We start from the raw sequence: 18,703 nt of genomic DNA on the forward strand, positions 1-18,703 counted from the left end.
AACTCCTCCTCAGAGGGATAAACTTTGGAATATATAAAGAACTCAGAAAAAAATTAGATCTCCAAAAGAGACCAGTCATAAAATGGGCAACCAAAATGAATAGACACTCCTCAAAGGAAGAAATGCCAATAAGTACGTAAAACATCGCTGGTCATTAGAGAATGCAAATTAAAATGACATGACGATTCCATTTTATTCCAGAAAGAATGGCTTTCATCAAAAAATCAAATACTAACAGATGCTGGTGAGGAAACAGGGAAAAGGAACCTTTCTACACTGTTGGTGAGAATGTAAGCTAGCAGAGTCAGTACGGAAATCAGAAGGAAACTCCTAAAAACTAAAACTAGAAATGCCATTTGACTCAGCTATTCCCCTTCTAGGTATTTTCCTGAAAGATTTAAAGACATCATATTACAGTGATACATGCATACCCATTTTACAGCAACACAATTCGTAATAGCTAAATCTTGGGAGCAATCAATATGCCATCAACACATGAACAGATAAAAAAGATATGGCATTTACACGCAATGGGGAACTACTCTGCCACTTGAGTCATTTGTAGGAAAATGGATACATCTTGAGCCCACAATGTTAAGTGAAATACATCAGACACACAAGCTTAAACTGCATGGTTTCTTATATATTTTTTCCTCAAAAATAAATAAAGGGCTGAGGATATAGCTAAGTGGCACACTGCCTGCCTGGCACGCACCAGGTCCTGAGTTTAATTGCTGGTACCAAAACACAAGCAAAAAAGAACAAAATAAAAAATAGATAATAAGAATAAGATAGACCTTTCTAAAAGGTGAAAAGGATTAAGATATGAAGGATGAGGGAACAGGAAGTGTTAGAGGCAGCTGAGTTTGATAGAAATATTACAAGCAGTCAGACAGGCCCTTGAGGGAGCCAAACAGAGGACCAGAAGTCTTGTGAGGAGAGGAGACAGACACCTCCCGCTTGCACCATATCTCAAGGCAAAAGGCAAAAAAAAAAAAAAAAAAAAGGCAACCACACCCTAAGTATAGACATCAGGAATTGTTATTCTAATTAGGTATGAATCATTTTGGATGCCAGGAACCACCATCCCAATCCCCTATAGGAAGAGTCACTGCTCTCTAAGCCTGCCTCTTGCTAGTTGACTGGCTTCCCTGTTTGTCTCTGATTTGGTCAGTTTTACCAGAACAGTTAATCTTACTGGTTGACCATTGTTCTGTCCCACCTCATGCCCATCTGCCCTGTGAATACCCAATTTTTCCCATTTTGGACTTGTCTCACTTTGTTGTTTTACTCTATGAAATCCCCAGAAAAAACAATCTTTGGCAACCCACTCAGGACCCCTTCTGTCTCTCAGACAGGAGCTTTCTTGCTCTCCATAAATATATTCCACTCTTAACTTCCTGTTGTAGTCAGGGGTTGTACACAGAGAACAATTCAGGTCAGGACATGGAGTTTATAATATTTTTATAATGGTCACTCGGAGTTAACACAGGAGAATGCAGGAAATCTATCCGCAACACCAAAGACATAGATTATTTAGTCAACAGCCTAAACCCAATAGCAGTGTCCCACATGAGTCCAGATAAAAACCCAGAGCTCAGGACAATGCCTCCCACGAGTCCAACTGGAGGTCATCCTGGAGACCAAGCAGCACATGTCTTCCCCTCCGGAACCAGGAAGCAATGCTCCATGTGAGGACCAAAGTTTCTCCAGAACCCAACAGCTCAGACAGCAACTCGTAGGAGAACCCACAATGCCTCCTTAACGCCTCAACCCTCCTACACCTCCCTTCTTCTCCCCCTATTTATCCTGGCAACCCTCCTCAGGTGGAGCATCTTCTCTCAATGCATGCTGATGTAATCCAGCTGGCGTTAAGTTGACCACTAGTTCTCAAACCATAACACCTCCATTGTTCCTAAAATTCATTCTTGGATTTTAGAGACATGAACTCATATGGAACATCTGGTGGGCTGGGAGTTTCATTCCTCTATATCAGAAGGGGAAGGGATTAAAAATAAAGAAGTAAGATGTGCCATATACATGTAGCAATTCCCCATAAGGAATGTAATCATTATGTGTCGGCAATGTGTACTAATACAAAAATAAGAACTGAAAAGGAGTGACATTTTTTATTTTATTTGAAAGGGAATAGAACAGAACAATAAAATGAAACAAAATAAAACAGTGAGAACCTGATAATGGATTTCAAAAATGAAGCAGTAGGGAATTCACCATAGTTATGATATTGCATATTGTTATCCTGTAAATAGATGATCTTACTACAGCTTTAGGCTTGCAAAGTAAATCAAACCATACGAGCCTTAAGTTGTTTCTTTACTTCAGTTTCTTTATCCCAGCCTGTGTTCTTCCCAATCATCAGGTACTTACGGTGGGGGTGGGGGTGGGTGTGGGGCTGGGGAGTAGGGCAATGTGGGTGTGGGAGTGTGTGTTCTCTCCCTGCTCTTGGGCCAGCTGGCTCATGGGGTGGTGTGGAGGGGATGTGGCTTCCTTCCTGGTTCTTCCCCAGCCCATGTGATCTCCTCTGAATAGTAGCATTTAAATCACAATAAACATTAAAAAGAGCAGAATCAATGTACTGTCTTTGGAGGGGCTGGTGGGATTCTTGCCAAGATTTTAAAATAAAGCAAATAAAATTTAATATCTTTCTATAGTAAAATAAGCCCTATGGAAATTTAGAGAATGGGCTACAGTCAGGTCTACCTTCTCTATCTGTGGGTTTTTCATACATGAATTCAGCCAATCTGGAATCAAAAATGCTAGGCTTACAATGGTGGTGTTTGTACTAAACCTGTACAGATGAAACATTCCTTACACAATACAGTATGACAACTGCTTATACAGCTCTCACACTATACGGGTATTACACTATTGTGCTCTAACCAAAATGCAGCCATTCTGTTCTGCATACATTGTTACCCAGATAACCCTGTATTCTGTGTCAACCTTTGTCCTCCATTGTGAAGGACATTTATTCCTGGAATTAGCCGACCAAAAGTTGTCAAGTTCCCATAAAGGAGGAACTCGCTGACCACCAGCTGCAAAACTTCTCATAAAGGCAACTGATTAAGCAAGGAACTCTGTTCCCAGGCCAAATAAGGGAACAAAAGCCTTCCTCATGCTTATCTCCTCCCACCCCTGTTTTGCAGATTTTTCCTTTATAAGCCCCCCAAATCTAACCTAGTTGCACAGCTTTGTAAACTCCATCGCACTGTATCACTGGGTACCAGCCTAAATAAAGCACTTCTTTTTCTTTTAAAGTTGTCTTGCCCCATTTTTTGAACAGCATTTTGGGGTTTCGTTTTTGGGGTATAACATTACATCATCTAGAGATGATTTAAAGTAGATAGGGCAATGCACATAGGTGTATATAAATACTTTTAATATAGGGACTTGGATTTTGGTATCCAGCAGGGGCCCTGGGACCATCCCCCTGCAGATACATGGGGGAAAAACCATATTCACAATCAAGTTAACAGAAATGAGTCTTCGTATGGTAGTCATAGAAAAGAGAAAACTCAAGAGTGATGGTAATTCTAGCATTCTAGGAGCCTGGGGCAGGAGGATCACAAATTCAAACCCAGTCTGGGTAACGGTCATTTAATGAGATCTTATCTAAAAATAAAGAGTTGGGGGATGTGACTCAGTGTGAATGCTGTGGGTTCAATCCTGGGGCCAGGAAAAGAGTCTGATATATTAGACTCCTCAAACTGTCATGGAGTCTGCACTGTGGGCCCGGCAGGTAAGGCTTCTGTTCACCCAGGGGTGTTTCCAAGGCACTGGGAGATCCCCAAGGGGCTGGGAGCTGCCCACATGGGTAAGGGGCATCTATATGGGTGGGGAAGGGTACACATTTGGCCTTTCTTATACTGCAATTATCAATAGAATAAAGACTGGAACAAATGAGCTAAGCATCACCTAGAAAGATTGTAGAAATAATGATCCTAAAAAGAAAATAAGAAATGAAATAGTTGAAACAGAGGCCAATGGACTAAAATACATAAAACAGAATGAAATACATAAAACAGTGTGTTCTTTAGGAAGATTAGTAAAGATTAGTAAAGCATGAGTCCATGTTGTCACAAATAAATGATTGAATACATTTGAGAGGACAGATAAATTTCTCATGCAGATGTGTTCCAGTTTATGCAGCTACCCTATGCTCATGGAGGTGGAACATAACTCCAATAGTTGTGAAGGGTAAATGGTGACTTCCTTCAAAAGAACACGGTGTGAAACCAGGTATGTAGTTTACTGGGGGAATCTGACAAAGGGCACCTCAGCTGAATGATGCAGGTTAACATAAAAAGTGGCCATGTTGGGCCAGGTGTGGTGGTGTATACCTATTATCCTAGCACTCAGCTTGTGGCAGGAGGAGTGTGAGTTCAAGGCCAGCTTCGACTATAGCAAGACCCTGTTCCAAAACAACACCACCAGCAACAACAAAAACGGTCGTCTTGCCAGAACTAAATTTCTCCTGCTTCTGGAAGGCTGCCTCTTGGGGAGGAGGATCCCCCTTGCTTGTAGGTTCCGGAGAGAGGACTGCACTTGGGTCTGGATAGAAACAAAGGTTCTTGAGGTTTGACCAAATCAGGGAGGGGAAGGAGAGAAAGTCTCTGACATCCTAACTGGCAGGACACTGCATACTACTGCAACCAATTTTCTTCTTCTGGACTCTTGCCCTTCTTTATGAATGAAGTAGAAAGGACAGGATTAATGAAGTGGGTAAGGTTTATTAGAAAGAATAACCAAAAGCCCTTGCTGGCCAAGGGGAGATATAGGGGAAGACATCTAAAGGAAGCATCTAAATCTAAGGACTTACGTGTAGCTTTTAAGGGGCAAATGAATGTGTGAAAATGAGGGTATGTAGTTGCTGCTGTTAGTTAGACTTTTAAAGAACTTTATGTGCTGATGATGTACTTAAAAGTCTCTCTGAGTCTTGGATTTTATACTTCTATTAGTAATCTATGGTGATACTTTTCAGATATGGGACAGAATAGAAAACCAACTTATTGAAAATTTACAAGCATCATGAGAAAGAATGCTTACAAATAAAATTAGACAAGTAGGTAAAAAAATTTATACACTAAAAAATGTTAAAATATTGCTTAAGTTGGAGTGCTGGTGTGTGACTGGAACCCCAATACTAGGAAGGCTGGGGCAGGAGGATCACATGTTCAAGCCCAGTGTGTGTACCTTAGTGAGAGATGGTCTCAAAACAAAAGATGAAAAGATCTGGATTCAGTCCTAAGTGCCTCAGGAAATATTGCTGAAAGATATTAAGGACAACATAAATAGAACAACATTCACATGCATAGACTAGAGACTTAAGATGCAAATTCTACCTAAAGCAATCTACAGATTCAATGCAGTCCTTATCAAAAACCTAATGGCCATTTTGCTTAAGTAGATGAATACATTCTGAAATTCATACAGAATCTGAAGGTACCCTGAATAACTGAAACAACCTGGGAAGGGAACAAAGTTGGCGGACTCACACTTCCCAATTCCAGAATGTAGTACAAAGTCACATTAATGGGAACAGTGTATAGTAGTATAACGTGGTCACATAGATCATGGAGTTGAATAGACAGCCCACAAAAAATCCTCACATAAGTGACCAAATAATTTTGGACTAGACCAGTTATTTTTATTAATATCATTGATAAATAAGAGTCTTTTCAATAAATGCTGCCATGAAAAATTGACTATTTACATGCAGAATGATAGAGATGAACCTTAACACTGTATGATAGGGCTAATACTCTATGATCCTTAGAAGACTGTGTAAAGGAGTTTCATGACATTGGATTTGGTGTGATTTCTTGGATATGATACCAATAGAAAAACCAACCTTATTGAATCTAAAACATTTTGTGTACCAAAGGTCATTATCAACTCAACAGTCTCTCCCTCAAGGACAACCTTCATAAGGGAAGGAAGTATTTGTAGGTCATCTAAGTGATACAGGAACAATATCCACAACATATGAAGTACTCCTAAAACTCAGCAATGACAAAAATATTCCAATTCAAATGGCCAAAGGTCTTGAGTAGTCATTGTTCCTGTGGCCAGTAAGCACATAAGAGATGTTCAATATCACAAATAATTAGGGAAAAGCAAAACTACAGAGAGATAACATTTTATACATTTTTCTTCATGTTTTGTGGAAAACTCTTATGTAAAAACCAGTGTTGGCCATGGTGTGGAGAAATAGTTACCCTGTGCTGTGTTGGTGAAAAGATAAAATGCTGTAGCTGCTGTGCTTACTGTATTATCTGTAGATTACTGTAGATAATTACTGTATTATCTAGCAACTCTGGGTTTATATCCAAAAGAATTTGAAACAGGGACTCAATCCAATATTTGTACACCAATAGTTAGGCCAGCACTATAGCAACAGCAAAACTGTGAAAGCCCATTTCACCATAACAAAAATGTGAAAGCAACCCACATGTTTGTCATTGGATGAATGAATAAGTAATATGTGGATACTATTCAGCCTCAAAGTGGGACAAAATTTTTATCCATAATTCAGTGTGAATGATCTGGGAGGGTGTTCTTCTAAGTGAAATAAGCCAGACAGAAAAATATAAATATTGTATTGATGTCACGTAAGTAAAGTTCCCAACATAGTTCAATTCAAAGAGATAGACAGTAGGTCTTTAATTACCGTGTTAGGTCTTTAATAATAGCAAAGGTGTATTTTAGGGATTACCTGGGTAAATGTAAAATAGACAATGTGTATATTCCCAAAACAATTTTAAAAATAACATGAATATTTAATTTTTGCTTTTTCCTACTGCCTTTTATGTTTAGGGGAGACATATGTAACAAAACCAAATTAGATATGTGTTTTTAAATGTCACTGTGTTCATAAAGAGCCAAGCAAATGGACAACTATATATGAATGTGCAGGACAATCAGAGGTAAACACTGGGGTGCTGTAAAATCCCAAATTACTGTCCACAGTAATTCTGTCCACAAACTCTGTGTTTGGCATGTATTGTATCTTGCACCTTGATTATTTCTGTTCCTCCTTCCCACCTCCCTTCTCTCCCTTCCCCACACCTCTGTCCTATCTCCACAAAGTCTACCTCCCTGTTTTCTACCATCTCTCTTTCATTTTGTTCTGTAAATTATTTATGCTTTGAGTTCTTAATATAAAAGAAATCAAGTGATATTTAACTTTTTGTTATTTACTTTGCTTAGTATTATGATCTGAAGATCCATCCATTTTCCTACAAATATCTCAAATTTATCCTTATTTATGATCAAATGGCACTCTATGGCATATATACGTTAGATTTTCTTTATCTATTTACCTGTTGATGGGCATATAGGCTCTTTTCAAGATTTAGCTGTTGTGAATTGTGCTGCTATAAAGATGGGTAGGCATGTATTGTTATAATAAAGTGACTTTAAATCTTTCTAGAAGACACTCAGAGGTATAGCTGGGTCAAATGTAATTTCTACTTTTAGCTTTTTTTAAAAATAGAATTCTGCATGTGACTTACCCAGAGTACTAGTTTATACTGCCAACCACAGTGTAAATGGTTTTATTTTCCCCCCACAACCTCTCTAGCATGTGTTCTGTTTCGAGTCCTTGATGATGATTAGTCTCATTTGAGTAAGATGGAATTTCAGCGCTGTTTTGATTTGCATTTCTCTAATGGCCAAAGATGATGCACTTTAAAAAAATGTACTTATTTGTCATTCATGCTTCATTTTAGAAGAGTCTATTAAAGTTTTCATATTTTGATTGTGTTTTATTGGGAGGTATGATATTTTGAGTTCTTTACATAGTTATTATTCATCTCTCCAGTCTGCTTCTCATATTTTTTTTTGCATTTTTAAAGCTGTTTCTTCTGTCTGTTGGTTGATCCATTTTGATTTGATTTTAGTAAAAGGCAAAAGATATTTTTTAGTACATATTTTTGTCCCTCCTTTTAAAAATAAGTTCGCTGAAAGTGCTTGGTGTTGCTTCTGCATCCTCAATTCTGCCCGAGTGGTCAATATATCTATTTTTGTGCCAGTACCATGCTGTTTTTATCACTGCAGCTTTGGGGTGTAACCTGAAATCAAGGATTGCAATGACTTTTGCTTTGCTCTAAGGAATGGTGGAAGGGCCTGCTCACCAAGTGTTGCTGACACCCATGTCTTCCTTCCTAACTTATTATGTTCACAGGCAATGGGGACACCTACCTCCACTGCACAGCCTCACCCTCATTCAGCTGAAGTCATGGTCATAGTTATAGGCCAGATTCCTGCCATGGTTACGGGACCACGTGGAACAACGTAGAAGCTGCTGGACATGATCTGGCAGGTGGGGAGCCAGAATATCTATCATCAGGTCCAAGGTAAGTGTTGTTGGATGGATTGTGTTGCAGACTGGATGGCAGAGATGTGTAGCATCTTCTGTTCTTGAGGAATTGCCCAAGTGGCTACGAATGCAGATGTCTCCAGAGTCTATGTAAGAAGAGGGGTTCAACTGCATAGCCATATTTGGGGAATGAGGCAGTTAGTGGGGAGGCATGAATGGGTCACTGGGGAGAGCCTGGGTTATGATGACTTACTTCCACCTAATGTCCCTGTGTGGGCTCTGACTTACTCAGGGTCTCCTTTACAGACCTTGTCTTATCAGTGCTGGATACTCCCTCCATAGTCCAAGAGATGCTGCAGCATGTTGGAGCCAGCTGCTGACCATAAACAACCTGGCCACTTCCATCAGGGTGCAGCTGGACATCTGGAATGTGATTTTGGCTTCTAGAATGAATGGAATAATTTCTCTTGAGGTTCTTCAGGTTTTATCTCATTGCAGGGACAAAATACCCAAACATCCAAACTAAAAGAAGGAAAGGGTTGTTTAGCTCACAGTATGTGGAGGTTTCAGTCCATAATCAGCTGGCTCCAAGGCAGGGTGGCATAGCACTAGGGCAACACTTCAAGGCAGCAGCCAGCAAAAACAACAGGAACCAAAGATGGGGAGAACAAGCCCCCTTTCCTCCCTTATATTGTAAGCAGGCTACCCTGACCCAGGGCAGGTGTAACACGCATACCAACTCTGTGCCCCTCTCTTGCACAGGCTTAGGATGTTTATAAAAAAGACTCTGGGTCCCTGCTGAAGCTCTTAGTTAAATTTCTAAGCTTCTCAAGTTGAGCACAACATATCAATCATAACAGATGTCTTGGTTGCTGTGGGTTCCATTGCAGTTCACTCTGTCTGTAAGGAAAGACTGACCTCCTCAGGAAACTGAGATGAGAAGGAAGTCCTGGGTTGGCCCTGTGTGAGAAAGACATGAAAGAAGTTGATAGGAGTTTGAATTCCTGATATCCTCTTATTTCTTAAGATTTGCAGGCCTGTGTCTCCTAAGTGGAATAAAGTGCTCTGCTAGCAAAGACATACAATAAAATAAACTATGTGATTATAAAGGTATTGATGTGTTGGCCTCTTCCCTTTGGATAGGCTTATACAGCCCAGAGGGCCTTCTCTGAGCCAGCAGGATGCTAAGCTCTAGGTGGCCCACATAGGTTCTAAGGAGGTCCAGGTCTGGGAAGGACCCAGAAACCAGGAAGCTTTTCATGGACTGACCTTCCCAGATCAGTAGCCTGTTTAGGCTCCTCAGGGATGAGGGAAAGTGGGCTTCTGAAGAAGTTTGTTTCCCAGGAAGCCCACGATTCTGCTACTCTTAAAATGCAGAGCAGAGAGAAAGGCAAGGTGGACCAGGATCCAGATAGAGGCAGAATGTGTTCCCACTGGAGGTGCAGGATGAGATACTCGGAATGGCCAATGGGAGCTCTTCAGCCAAGGTCATGCAAGCTAAAATCCCTCACCCCCACCCCAGTTCTTGCTCTTGACTGCTGCTCCTTCCCCAGCAGTCTATGTCTTGTCATGAAGCTGGTGAGGTTGAATCTATGACGGTCCCTCAAGGGGTTTTGTGTGGAGGCTGGGTTTCCAAAGCAGCCATGTGACAGGTGGGGCTTTTGGAACCAGATCATGAGGGATGAACAGCCTGAAGAGTTTCTAATTTTCTGAGCTGATTGGGAGTTCCTAGAAACAGGAGGATATGGATACTAATTGGAAGGAGTGAGTCATGAGGTTATCATCTTGGGGACTCCATGGTGTTCACAACCTTTTCCTGGTGGGCTCTCTGGGAGTCTTTCTGCTGCCTGCCACCAGGAGATAAGCAACTGTGCTCCACTGTGCCCATCTTCTGTGACCTGACACATCACCACCCAGGAACAATGGATCCAGCATGCCCAGGACTTTAACTTGGGAAATGAACCTAAGTTGTTTTTCTCAGGTATCTTGTCACAGCCCCAGAAAGCTGACAAACAGAGAAGTCACTGCAGTCCTCTGGAGAGGGGAAGGGGGATAGTATCTTGGATCAGCATGAAATGACAGAAGTGTTAGAAAATATTGGAAGTTGGGATAGATTTGAAACCAACAAGAATGTTCAATACATAGCTTTTACATTCCCAGTTACTAGTAAAAGTTAGATTAGATCCACAGTAGTAAAAATCCATGAATCAGAGTGAAAGAAGAAACCGATGAAATCAATTGCAAAGGGAATATTACTGGCTAACTGATAATTCAGAATTTGAGGCCCACAGAATAGAGATAAAACCTTGTATTTTAAAGATTCCTGCAAAAAGAATAACATCTTTCAGTTGATTTTCACATCAAAAATCATCAAATTTCCTTTCTCCTCATAGTATAATTCTAAGTCCCAGCCACCAAAAGTTTCTGTGTTAATATTAAAGGAGTTAATATCTGAAACACTAGCGTGTGTTTACATGGATTTAAACGTTAGGTCTTTCAATAATAGCTTTATGTTCTTTTCAATGACTCCTCAATGCAATGGTTTCACAACTATAAAGTGGAGATAATAACAGCCCCTACCTCAGATGGGTGGTTTTCCCTGTTCCATCATTGCTTTTGATTTAACAAGCACTATTGTTTTTTATGTGTTTGTTCTGTATTTGCCAGTGTGAATGGTAATTGGCTTAAACCTAACAGAGCACATGCATGACTCCTGTGGTCCAGGAAAGGGCACCTTACCTGTATTAGTGTCAGGAAAGGATTTTATGCCCCTTTGTTTGGAGAGACCCTTGCTGTTTTTCTTCTGCTGTTAGAAGTGGTGAAGGGGTGTATGGCATTCTGGTGATCTTCTTGTGTGCAATAAAACAAATGACCAATCATATACCTTGGATGAGGAGGGCAGCAGACAGAAAGAATGTGCAAGCTGGATGACGTAATTGAGCAAAACGCATTATGCCTGGACTTCTGTTCACGTCCAATAAGCCTTTCTTCCTTAAAGTTATTGTTCTCAGGTAATTTTTCACAGTGACAAAAAGTTATTAACACATCTTTGGAAAAGAACAAGGTCTTTCAGAAAAATAATAGATTCAGTTTATGACATAGTATGAATGAAGCCTGGTAATCACACTCTTCTCTCGGCTGCACTTAGTTTGGAAGTTTGTTGAAAGCCAAATAAAGGTCTAGAGCAAGCCAGTTACTTTCATTTGTTAAGATACTAAGTGCTTCCAGCATGTTACAGTGTGAAAAGCCACATCTGCTCTCACATCTTTTTAATCTGGAGGAGGAAAGCAGGGCTGTAGTGCACATATGACAGGATGGGATATTGCCACACAAGAATTTGAGGTCATAGATGAGACCTTGTGGGAGAGCGGGAGGAATTCATGGGAACACAGTTAAGTGGAGAAAAATAACTTGGCAAAGTCAATAAAGATGATCAAATTGAAAGGTAATGAACTGGAATATTGCAAAATATATACTCGGTCCTCTTCTGATTTCCTGACATACAGTTCCTGAAACTCTGAATTTTCAGCATGCTAGTGAGACGATGGGTGGCTGATGGGATCTCTCAGTAACATCAGGATACAGGAAAGACCAAGAAAAGACCACAGGAAAGACCAAGGAAAGGCCACAGGAAAGACCAAGGCATGGTGAGATGTTGAAACTTTTTAACCACACTCTATAATTCCCAGAGAGTGGAGAGTGGGGCTGAAGGTCACGCTGCCTGTCAATGACTAATGGTTTAGTTCATTGGTCTACACAATCTCCATAACAACCTGAAAGGACTGAGTTCTGGGAGATTTTGGATAGTAGAATCTGTGGAGATTTCTAAAGTGTGGCTTATTCCTCCCTATATAACCTTGTCCTACACATCTTTCCATCTGTGTTCTTTGGAGTGCCCTTTATAATAAAGTGGTAAATATAAATAAAATGTCTCTCTGAGTTCTGTTGATTTGTTCTAGTTAATTAATGGAGGAAGGGGTGTTGAGACCCCCATTTATAGCAGAATTACACATGTCTATCTGTACTACTAGGGTTTGTGATGAGTGCCTGAAAAGTGGACAGTTTGGTGGACCAGAGCCACCTACCTCTGGGATCCGCTGCCATCTCAGAATTAAGTTGAATCAGAAGAACCCTATCTGGGCTCCATCATGAATTGTTCGGTTGTTGGTGTGGAAAAATCTCCACATGCACCTTGAGAAAAGAGATTTTTTTCTCCTATGTTTTTCAGAGGCAAACTGAGAAGGAGTGATATTCTGAGAATTGTAACACAAGGAGTGGTTGCAGCGTTGACCATTCTAGAAAAGCTGAGGGGGATGCTGCTATGACTGTTCAATCAACTTCTTTTTTTCTGTGGTGGCAGGTGGGTCTGAAGGTCACATTCCGGTGCTGTGGAAATGGACATACTCTGGATAATTTATTTTGTAAGTCCAATCACACATCACAAAATGGTGGGTAAATTGTAAGAAATAAACATGTATTTTCAAGAAATTACTTGGGGAATTTCATCCTGGAACATCATAGAGAGTGTATAGAAGTTTGATATAGGTTAGCCACTTGAATTGGCATCCTGATGCTACGAAGGACACAGTATAGACATGACCTCTGAGGCTGTAGTAGCTTGCCAGGGCATAGCAGTTTTTGTTTTGTTTTTCAGTACTGGGCACTGAATCCAGGACCTTTGTAATGAGCTATATCTTCTGCCTGTTCTTTTACTTTAAGTTTTGAGAAATATTACTGCTAAATTGCTAAACTGACTGGGTTTAGTTTGAATTTGTAATCCTCCTGCTTTGGCTTCCCAGATGCTGGGATTTTAGACATGTGCCTCCATGCCTGACTACATAGCATTTTTGCGATAAACATTTTTTATAAATAGAAGAAGTAAACTCCAAAATAATGCTAAAAGGATAGTAAATACATAGACCAGTAACACTTGCCTGTTGTCATTATCAAATATTATGCCTAGTACATAAAGTGCTATATTTTTTATGTTACTGGCAGTGAAGTGGGTTTGTTTACACCAGCAACACTACAAACATGAGTAATTTGTTGTGGTATTATGTTATAATATGCATCATGTCACTAAGTGATAGGAAGTTTTCGGCTGCATTATAATCTTTTTCTGGTGTTAACTGAAACATTATTATGAGTTGTATGACAGTGGTTTGTTTCTAAGTGAAGATCAAGTACAGAGTACAATAAAGAAGCGGAGGACATTGGAGAAGTGGGCACTGCGAAGTTGCTATCACAGCAGAAGCAATGACATTTTTTACTGAGGAAGAAAGGAGATGATCCTTTTTTGAGTAGGAGCTGCACCTCTCCATTGTTTATCACTTGTTTAGTAAACTTTTATTATACAGGTCAAATTTCTTTAATCTGAAAATCTGATTCTGAGAAGCGCTGAGATCCAAAACCTTTTAAGCTCTGATATGACCACCACCAGTGGGAAATTCCATGCCATGGTAACTTGCTTCTGGATAAAATTATTAAAAATAGTGTAAATTATTTTAGAAAAGGGTCTGTCTCAGTGATAAGCTGCTTGTCTGGCATTTTCAAGACCCTGGGTTTGATCTCCAGTACCACACACATATATTATTTAAAATTATGTTTAGGCTTTATGTACAAAGTACATATGAAAGATAATGACTTTTATGTTTAGACTTAGACCTCATTGCCAATATGTAGCACTATGTACATGAAAACAAAATCTGAAATCTGAAATCCAAAACACCTCCAGTCACAAGAATTTCTGATAAAGGATGCTCCATATATAGTTAACACAAAACTCATATGAGCTGGTATCAGAGTTATGATTCATACCAAATGAATTAAGTTTTCTTATAAAACCTTGAAGAGCATATACAAATCTTCCCTATTCCTAAATTACCAAGAATTTCTTTAGCAACATTGCCACAAGATGATTTTTATAGTTTAGTCCAAAATCCGGAGACAGTCATTTTGGTTGACTTGAATCAGTCAGTTCAGAACCAATCAGTTAGTTTCTGATAAAAAACTCACACTAGCTGTTTTATAGACATCTTTTTAATGTTTTACTTTAAAACAAATAATCCCAGTAAAAGAGAGCAAATGAAGTTACATGGTAGCTTGAAATAGATATGATATTCCTGATTTATTTGTTTTCAGGAAACAGACAATTGCATTGTTGTACATGACTTTAGAACTGCTCACTTAAATGCACATAATTATATTAAATTAATTTTCTCTTACATAAACACAACCAGGTTATTTAAGGCAAAAAAAAATCAGCTTCTGGGGAGATAACATATTCACGATATTTCCTTAGTCTGTTTGAATGCAGTGATCTATTTATTTAATTGCCCAGTTTTCTTCCTTATTTGTAGTTTTTCTGTGCAAGTGAGTGTGAGACTGAGTCACTTTGTGCCTGATTTTCTCCTCTCTATTAAGTTTGACTTTCAAATTAAGAACTTGAAGAATCACTGAATGCATGGGAGGTGATAAAGGCACCTTAGAATGAGACAGGGAAAATATCTTACTTTCAGCAAAACTTGCAATCCACAGATATTAATTTAGTCGAACAAAATGCAAACATTACATTGGGCACAAAAATTTTTAGGGGACCTCATACATGGGCTGTTTGTAATTAAGTAAGGATTCCCTGGATCCTCCACATGTGTTGAAGGATGCAGACAAACTTGAACTGAGAAAGCGGGTAGCTCCTCAGTCCTCAGCTAAATTGTGCTTCAAGACACCACTTGGACTGACCAGTGGGACTTTGCTAAGTGTAAATGGGACACCATTTTCGTCTCCACAGAGAGCGACACAAGCAGAACCTTGTGGTTTTCTCGCCATCTTTTACCACCTGAGAGTTTTTGTGCTAGAGTGAGTTAGACAAAAATGGTCAAAGCTTCAATAGGTACGTGTTTTTCGCAACATGGCTTATCACATTTTGCTGTGATGAAGACCTCAGCGAAGGGTGGAGGCTTTATTTCTGAATCTCCAGTCTTCAGCAATGCTGTATGAACTATTTGAGGTCTAATGAGGCCTCACAGGGGGTCCCCAATACATTCAGAACTCCTGCTGCCAGTGGGGTTTGACCCAAGTCAGTATATGCCCAAGAATCAGTGCTACCTGAAAGTTGTGGCCTCCTTCCTTTTTCCTTGGCTAATCTTTGGAGAGACCTGCCAAGCATCGAGGAGGAGTCTGGCTTAGGTTAGCGCCTGTGTGGATGCATGCGTGTGTGCGTGTTTATGTGAACCGTGTCCTTGGGAGGGTGTATCACAATTTCAGGTTGGGCAGAGACATGGCCAGATGAGAAATTGTATTTAATAACTTCTGTGTTTGGAAAAAGAAAATAATTAAATGCTTAGCAAAATCTTTTTAACTCATGTGTCTCCAGTAGTCAAGAAGATTCTGAGTAATACACTCCAGGGCAGTGTGTTAGAATCCAGGTAAGATAGGAAGACGAAGCTTTTAAAAATTGCACGTTAGCAAAAGGGACAAACATTTTAGAAGGCTGAGAAGCACATTTTAGGTAGAGAGGATAATTGGTTTACTTGGGGAGGGAGTTTCTAAGGGAAATTCTAAGGCCCGTCTAGTGGAGAGAGCTGAGACAGGCTGGTGGATTTCAGGGCTTCTTTCCTTTGAGCAGTACGCTGCTGCCTGCTTCTTCCACTGGCCGCTGGAGATATTTTTCTGGAAGTGACTGTAATTCTTTCTAAAGAAAAAGTTCTTTCCTTGAGTTCTTCTGGGAGTGGCTGGGGGTTAGCTCCTCTCTTTGCCTTGTTCATACCGTTAATTTGTTGTTTTGTTTTTTTGGGACAGAGTCTTGTTATGTAGTTCAAGCTGGCCTTGAACTTGCTCTGTAGCCCAGGCTGGTCTCAAACTCACACCAATCCTCCTGCCTCAGCTTCCTGAGTGCTGGGATTACAGACACAGGCTACCAAATCTGGCCCAAATTCTGACATTCTGATATAGCTACCCTGATACCTAACGAGCAGCCAGTGTTGCTTGTTTCTGGGAAATACATTTTTCATTTTCCCTTGATTTTTTTCACTGCTATGATGTATTAAGTGTTTTGATTTGCAGACCTTGCCAGTGGCATCTGGCTTTTAATTATAGACATTTATACCAGGAAATAGATTCAGTAATTTCAGACTTGGGACAACTTTTTAGGGCAGAATAGAAAGAGTTCACTATAGTATAAAAAGTAAAGGAAATTTAGTTTTAGCCTTTAATATGCAAAATGTATGACATAATAGTAAAAGACATCCAGGGCATATTAAAAAATAAATACTTTGCAAAATCTCTGTCTGTATATAAGAATAAGGGATGTATAGGTAGTTGAATTCCCTAGCAAATATCATTTTCTAAAAAGAAAAAATCTAGTTTTTTATTTTGGTTTGTTTCTTTCCCCTTCAGCCTTTGAGGGGGAAGTCGTTGTCTGGGCTTTGCCTCCTTCCTGGTGTTGTGTCTGGATTCTTTCCAAGCTTTCCCCTCTCCATCCCACTTCCATCTCCCTTTCCCCTAGGGTGCTCAGGAAATGAGAACTGCCGCTCACACATGCCCTTCGTAGGGCAGGGTGGGGTGACCCTGAAGTGGACAGCCCTGCAGAGAAACCAGCCCAAGCACACCGGATTTTTCATACACTTGTGTAGAAGGTGACCATTTTCACAACTGACTATGTCATTACGGAACATGCTTCCGCAGAGTCGAATATATCAAATAATGAGTCTGTCTGCTCTACTGGCCCTGAATTCCATAATTTGCGCATTTTCTAATTGAAAAACATTCTTGTCATAAAGGACAACATGAAAATGATGTGCAAAATTGCTTGCCACAGCATTACATCACCAAGAATACACAAAGTTACATTCAAATTACATTAATAATAAAATGACCAAGTGGGAATGGGTTGGCAAAAATATCTGAAATAAGCAGCCATTTCTGTTATTCCCAAATTCTGCTTTACTTAATATATTGTTAGCAGCAGTGGATAGCCATTATGTTTAAATATACATTATGACCTAATTTTGAAAATGTATTTTTTATTTAGTCACAAAGCAGAAATGCCTGAAATTTGAAGGTATTTACTCCCACATTTCAAAATATAGTGTCCAATCTTCTAAATGTTCTAATCTTGACATTTTCACACACCCTATAGCATTAGCAATGTTTGGTATCTCAAGATTTTAAACTCAAGGTACATTAGTAAATGTGAATGTCGATGCACCTTGGAATCTCAGCCATCCCTAAACATGCATTTTCATGCAATTAAAAGATAACAGGCTTATAAACTGCCTGTCATATTCTTCCTGATTCTTGCAATTTCAACTCTTTAGAAGGGCTTTCAAAATAGTTCATGCAATGATATGTATGGCTAAAGGAACCACTATGTTTAGAAAGAAAACAAAGAACTTATTTCAGTTTGACGTGGGGCAAGCTGAGGGCATCTGAACTTTCTCCTGCCTTACAGATGCTCTGAGATGATCGTGATCTTCCAGTCCTTAGAGAGTCTGTGGCAAAAGCAGCTTCCTTGGCCGGCTGCAGTGTGCTGTCAAAGGTGTCTGTCTCTGTCTCTTCCGCACACACCTCCTCATCAGTTATGAACAATTTGGATTCCCTCCATTTGGGGTAAAAATCTTGGCTGCCTCTGGAGCCACTTGACTCACTCCCTGAAAGCTGTAAATTCAGTTCTTCTGTCGACCTGATCAGGTTTTGCACAGACAGAGACTTGCCCAAGTCCTTGGACACCGTGGGGAGAACAGACAACAGAGTTTCTCCTCCAGTGTCAAAGCTTTTCCTTAGAGAACGGTCCTTGGTCAAGTTGGACTGCGCAACCTGAACGTTTTCCTTGGAGGAAACAAGGCAGGTGGTGACATCAGAAATGCTTTCTTGTAAGCCTGTGGGGTTTGGGTGCAACGTCTCTGGCCTGGGCAGATGCTTGATAGCTGGGAGAGGAGGTGGGATCTGTAAAGTTGTTGGGGCGGCTGGCTTGGGCGCCGTGGTTATTTGGTTCGCAATGTTGTTGGCCGCCACTGTGGAGCCATCACTCTGACTCACTGGCACCTGTGTCACTTGGTTGTGCATAGTAGGGCTGAGCGCATAGAAAGTCTGAGCATTGAACTCATTTGGCGTCAGAATGAACTGCAGCCCCCGTGAGATGTTGGCACTGGCTGATCTTGTTAAGCAACCACTGTTCTGAGTGGAGCTGGACAGGTCTTTGCTATCTACTGGGCTTTGATAGTCAGATGTCTGTTCACATTCGAAAGGCGGGATCTGGAATGAAGCCAAAGTGAGGGCAGAGGCAGAGCCTTTGCGAAGGACCTGCTGGTAGATGTCCAGGAGGCAGTCCAGCTTGGACTCGATGGACTGGACCTAAACAGG

General features: G+C 40.3%; 2 protein-coding genes across 9 annotated transcripts in view; one reads left to right on the top strand and one right to left on the bottom strand.

Annotated features, from left to right (window-relative positions):
- LOC101787062 (collagen alpha-1(XII) chain-like) overlaps positions 1–9,454 on the top strand; it is a 70,622-nt gene extending 61,168 nt beyond the window's left edge. For all 3 annotated transcript variants that reach the window (XR_002788716.2, XR_010039928.1, XM_063226941.1), the window contains one exon: positions 8,207–9,454. Coding sequence is in view for 1 of the 3 variants with exons in the window: in XM_063226941.1 (XP_063083011.1) it covers positions 8,207–8,256 (50 nt within the window). In the remaining 2 variants the exon portion in view is untranslated. The remainder of the gene's footprint in view (positions 1–8,206) is intronic.
- A 4,910-nt stretch (positions 9,455–14,364) lies between these two features.
- The window catches only part of Kcnq5 (potassium voltage-gated channel subfamily Q member 5), a 513,487-nt gene continuing 509,148 nt past the window's right edge, over positions 14,365–18,703 (bottom strand). For all 6 annotated transcript variants that reach the window (XM_063226942.1, XM_063226945.1, XM_063226943.1 and 3 more), the window contains one exon: positions 14,365–18,694. In XM_063226942.1, coding sequence (XP_063083012.1) covers positions 17,735–18,694 — 960 coding nt within the window. In that variant the 3' untranslated portion in view covers positions 14,365–17,734. The remainder of the gene's footprint in view (positions 18,695–18,703) is intronic.

The sequence above is a fragment of the Cavia porcellus genome, unplaced genomic scaffold (assembly GCF_034190915.1).
Source record: "Cavia porcellus strain 051 isolate PalLab524CR breed Dunkin Hartley unplaced genomic scaffold, mCavPor4.1 scaffold_16, whole genome shotgun sequence".
In the NCBI taxonomy this organism is placed as follows: Eukaryota; Metazoa; Chordata; class Mammalia; order Rodentia; family Caviidae; genus Cavia; species Cavia porcellus.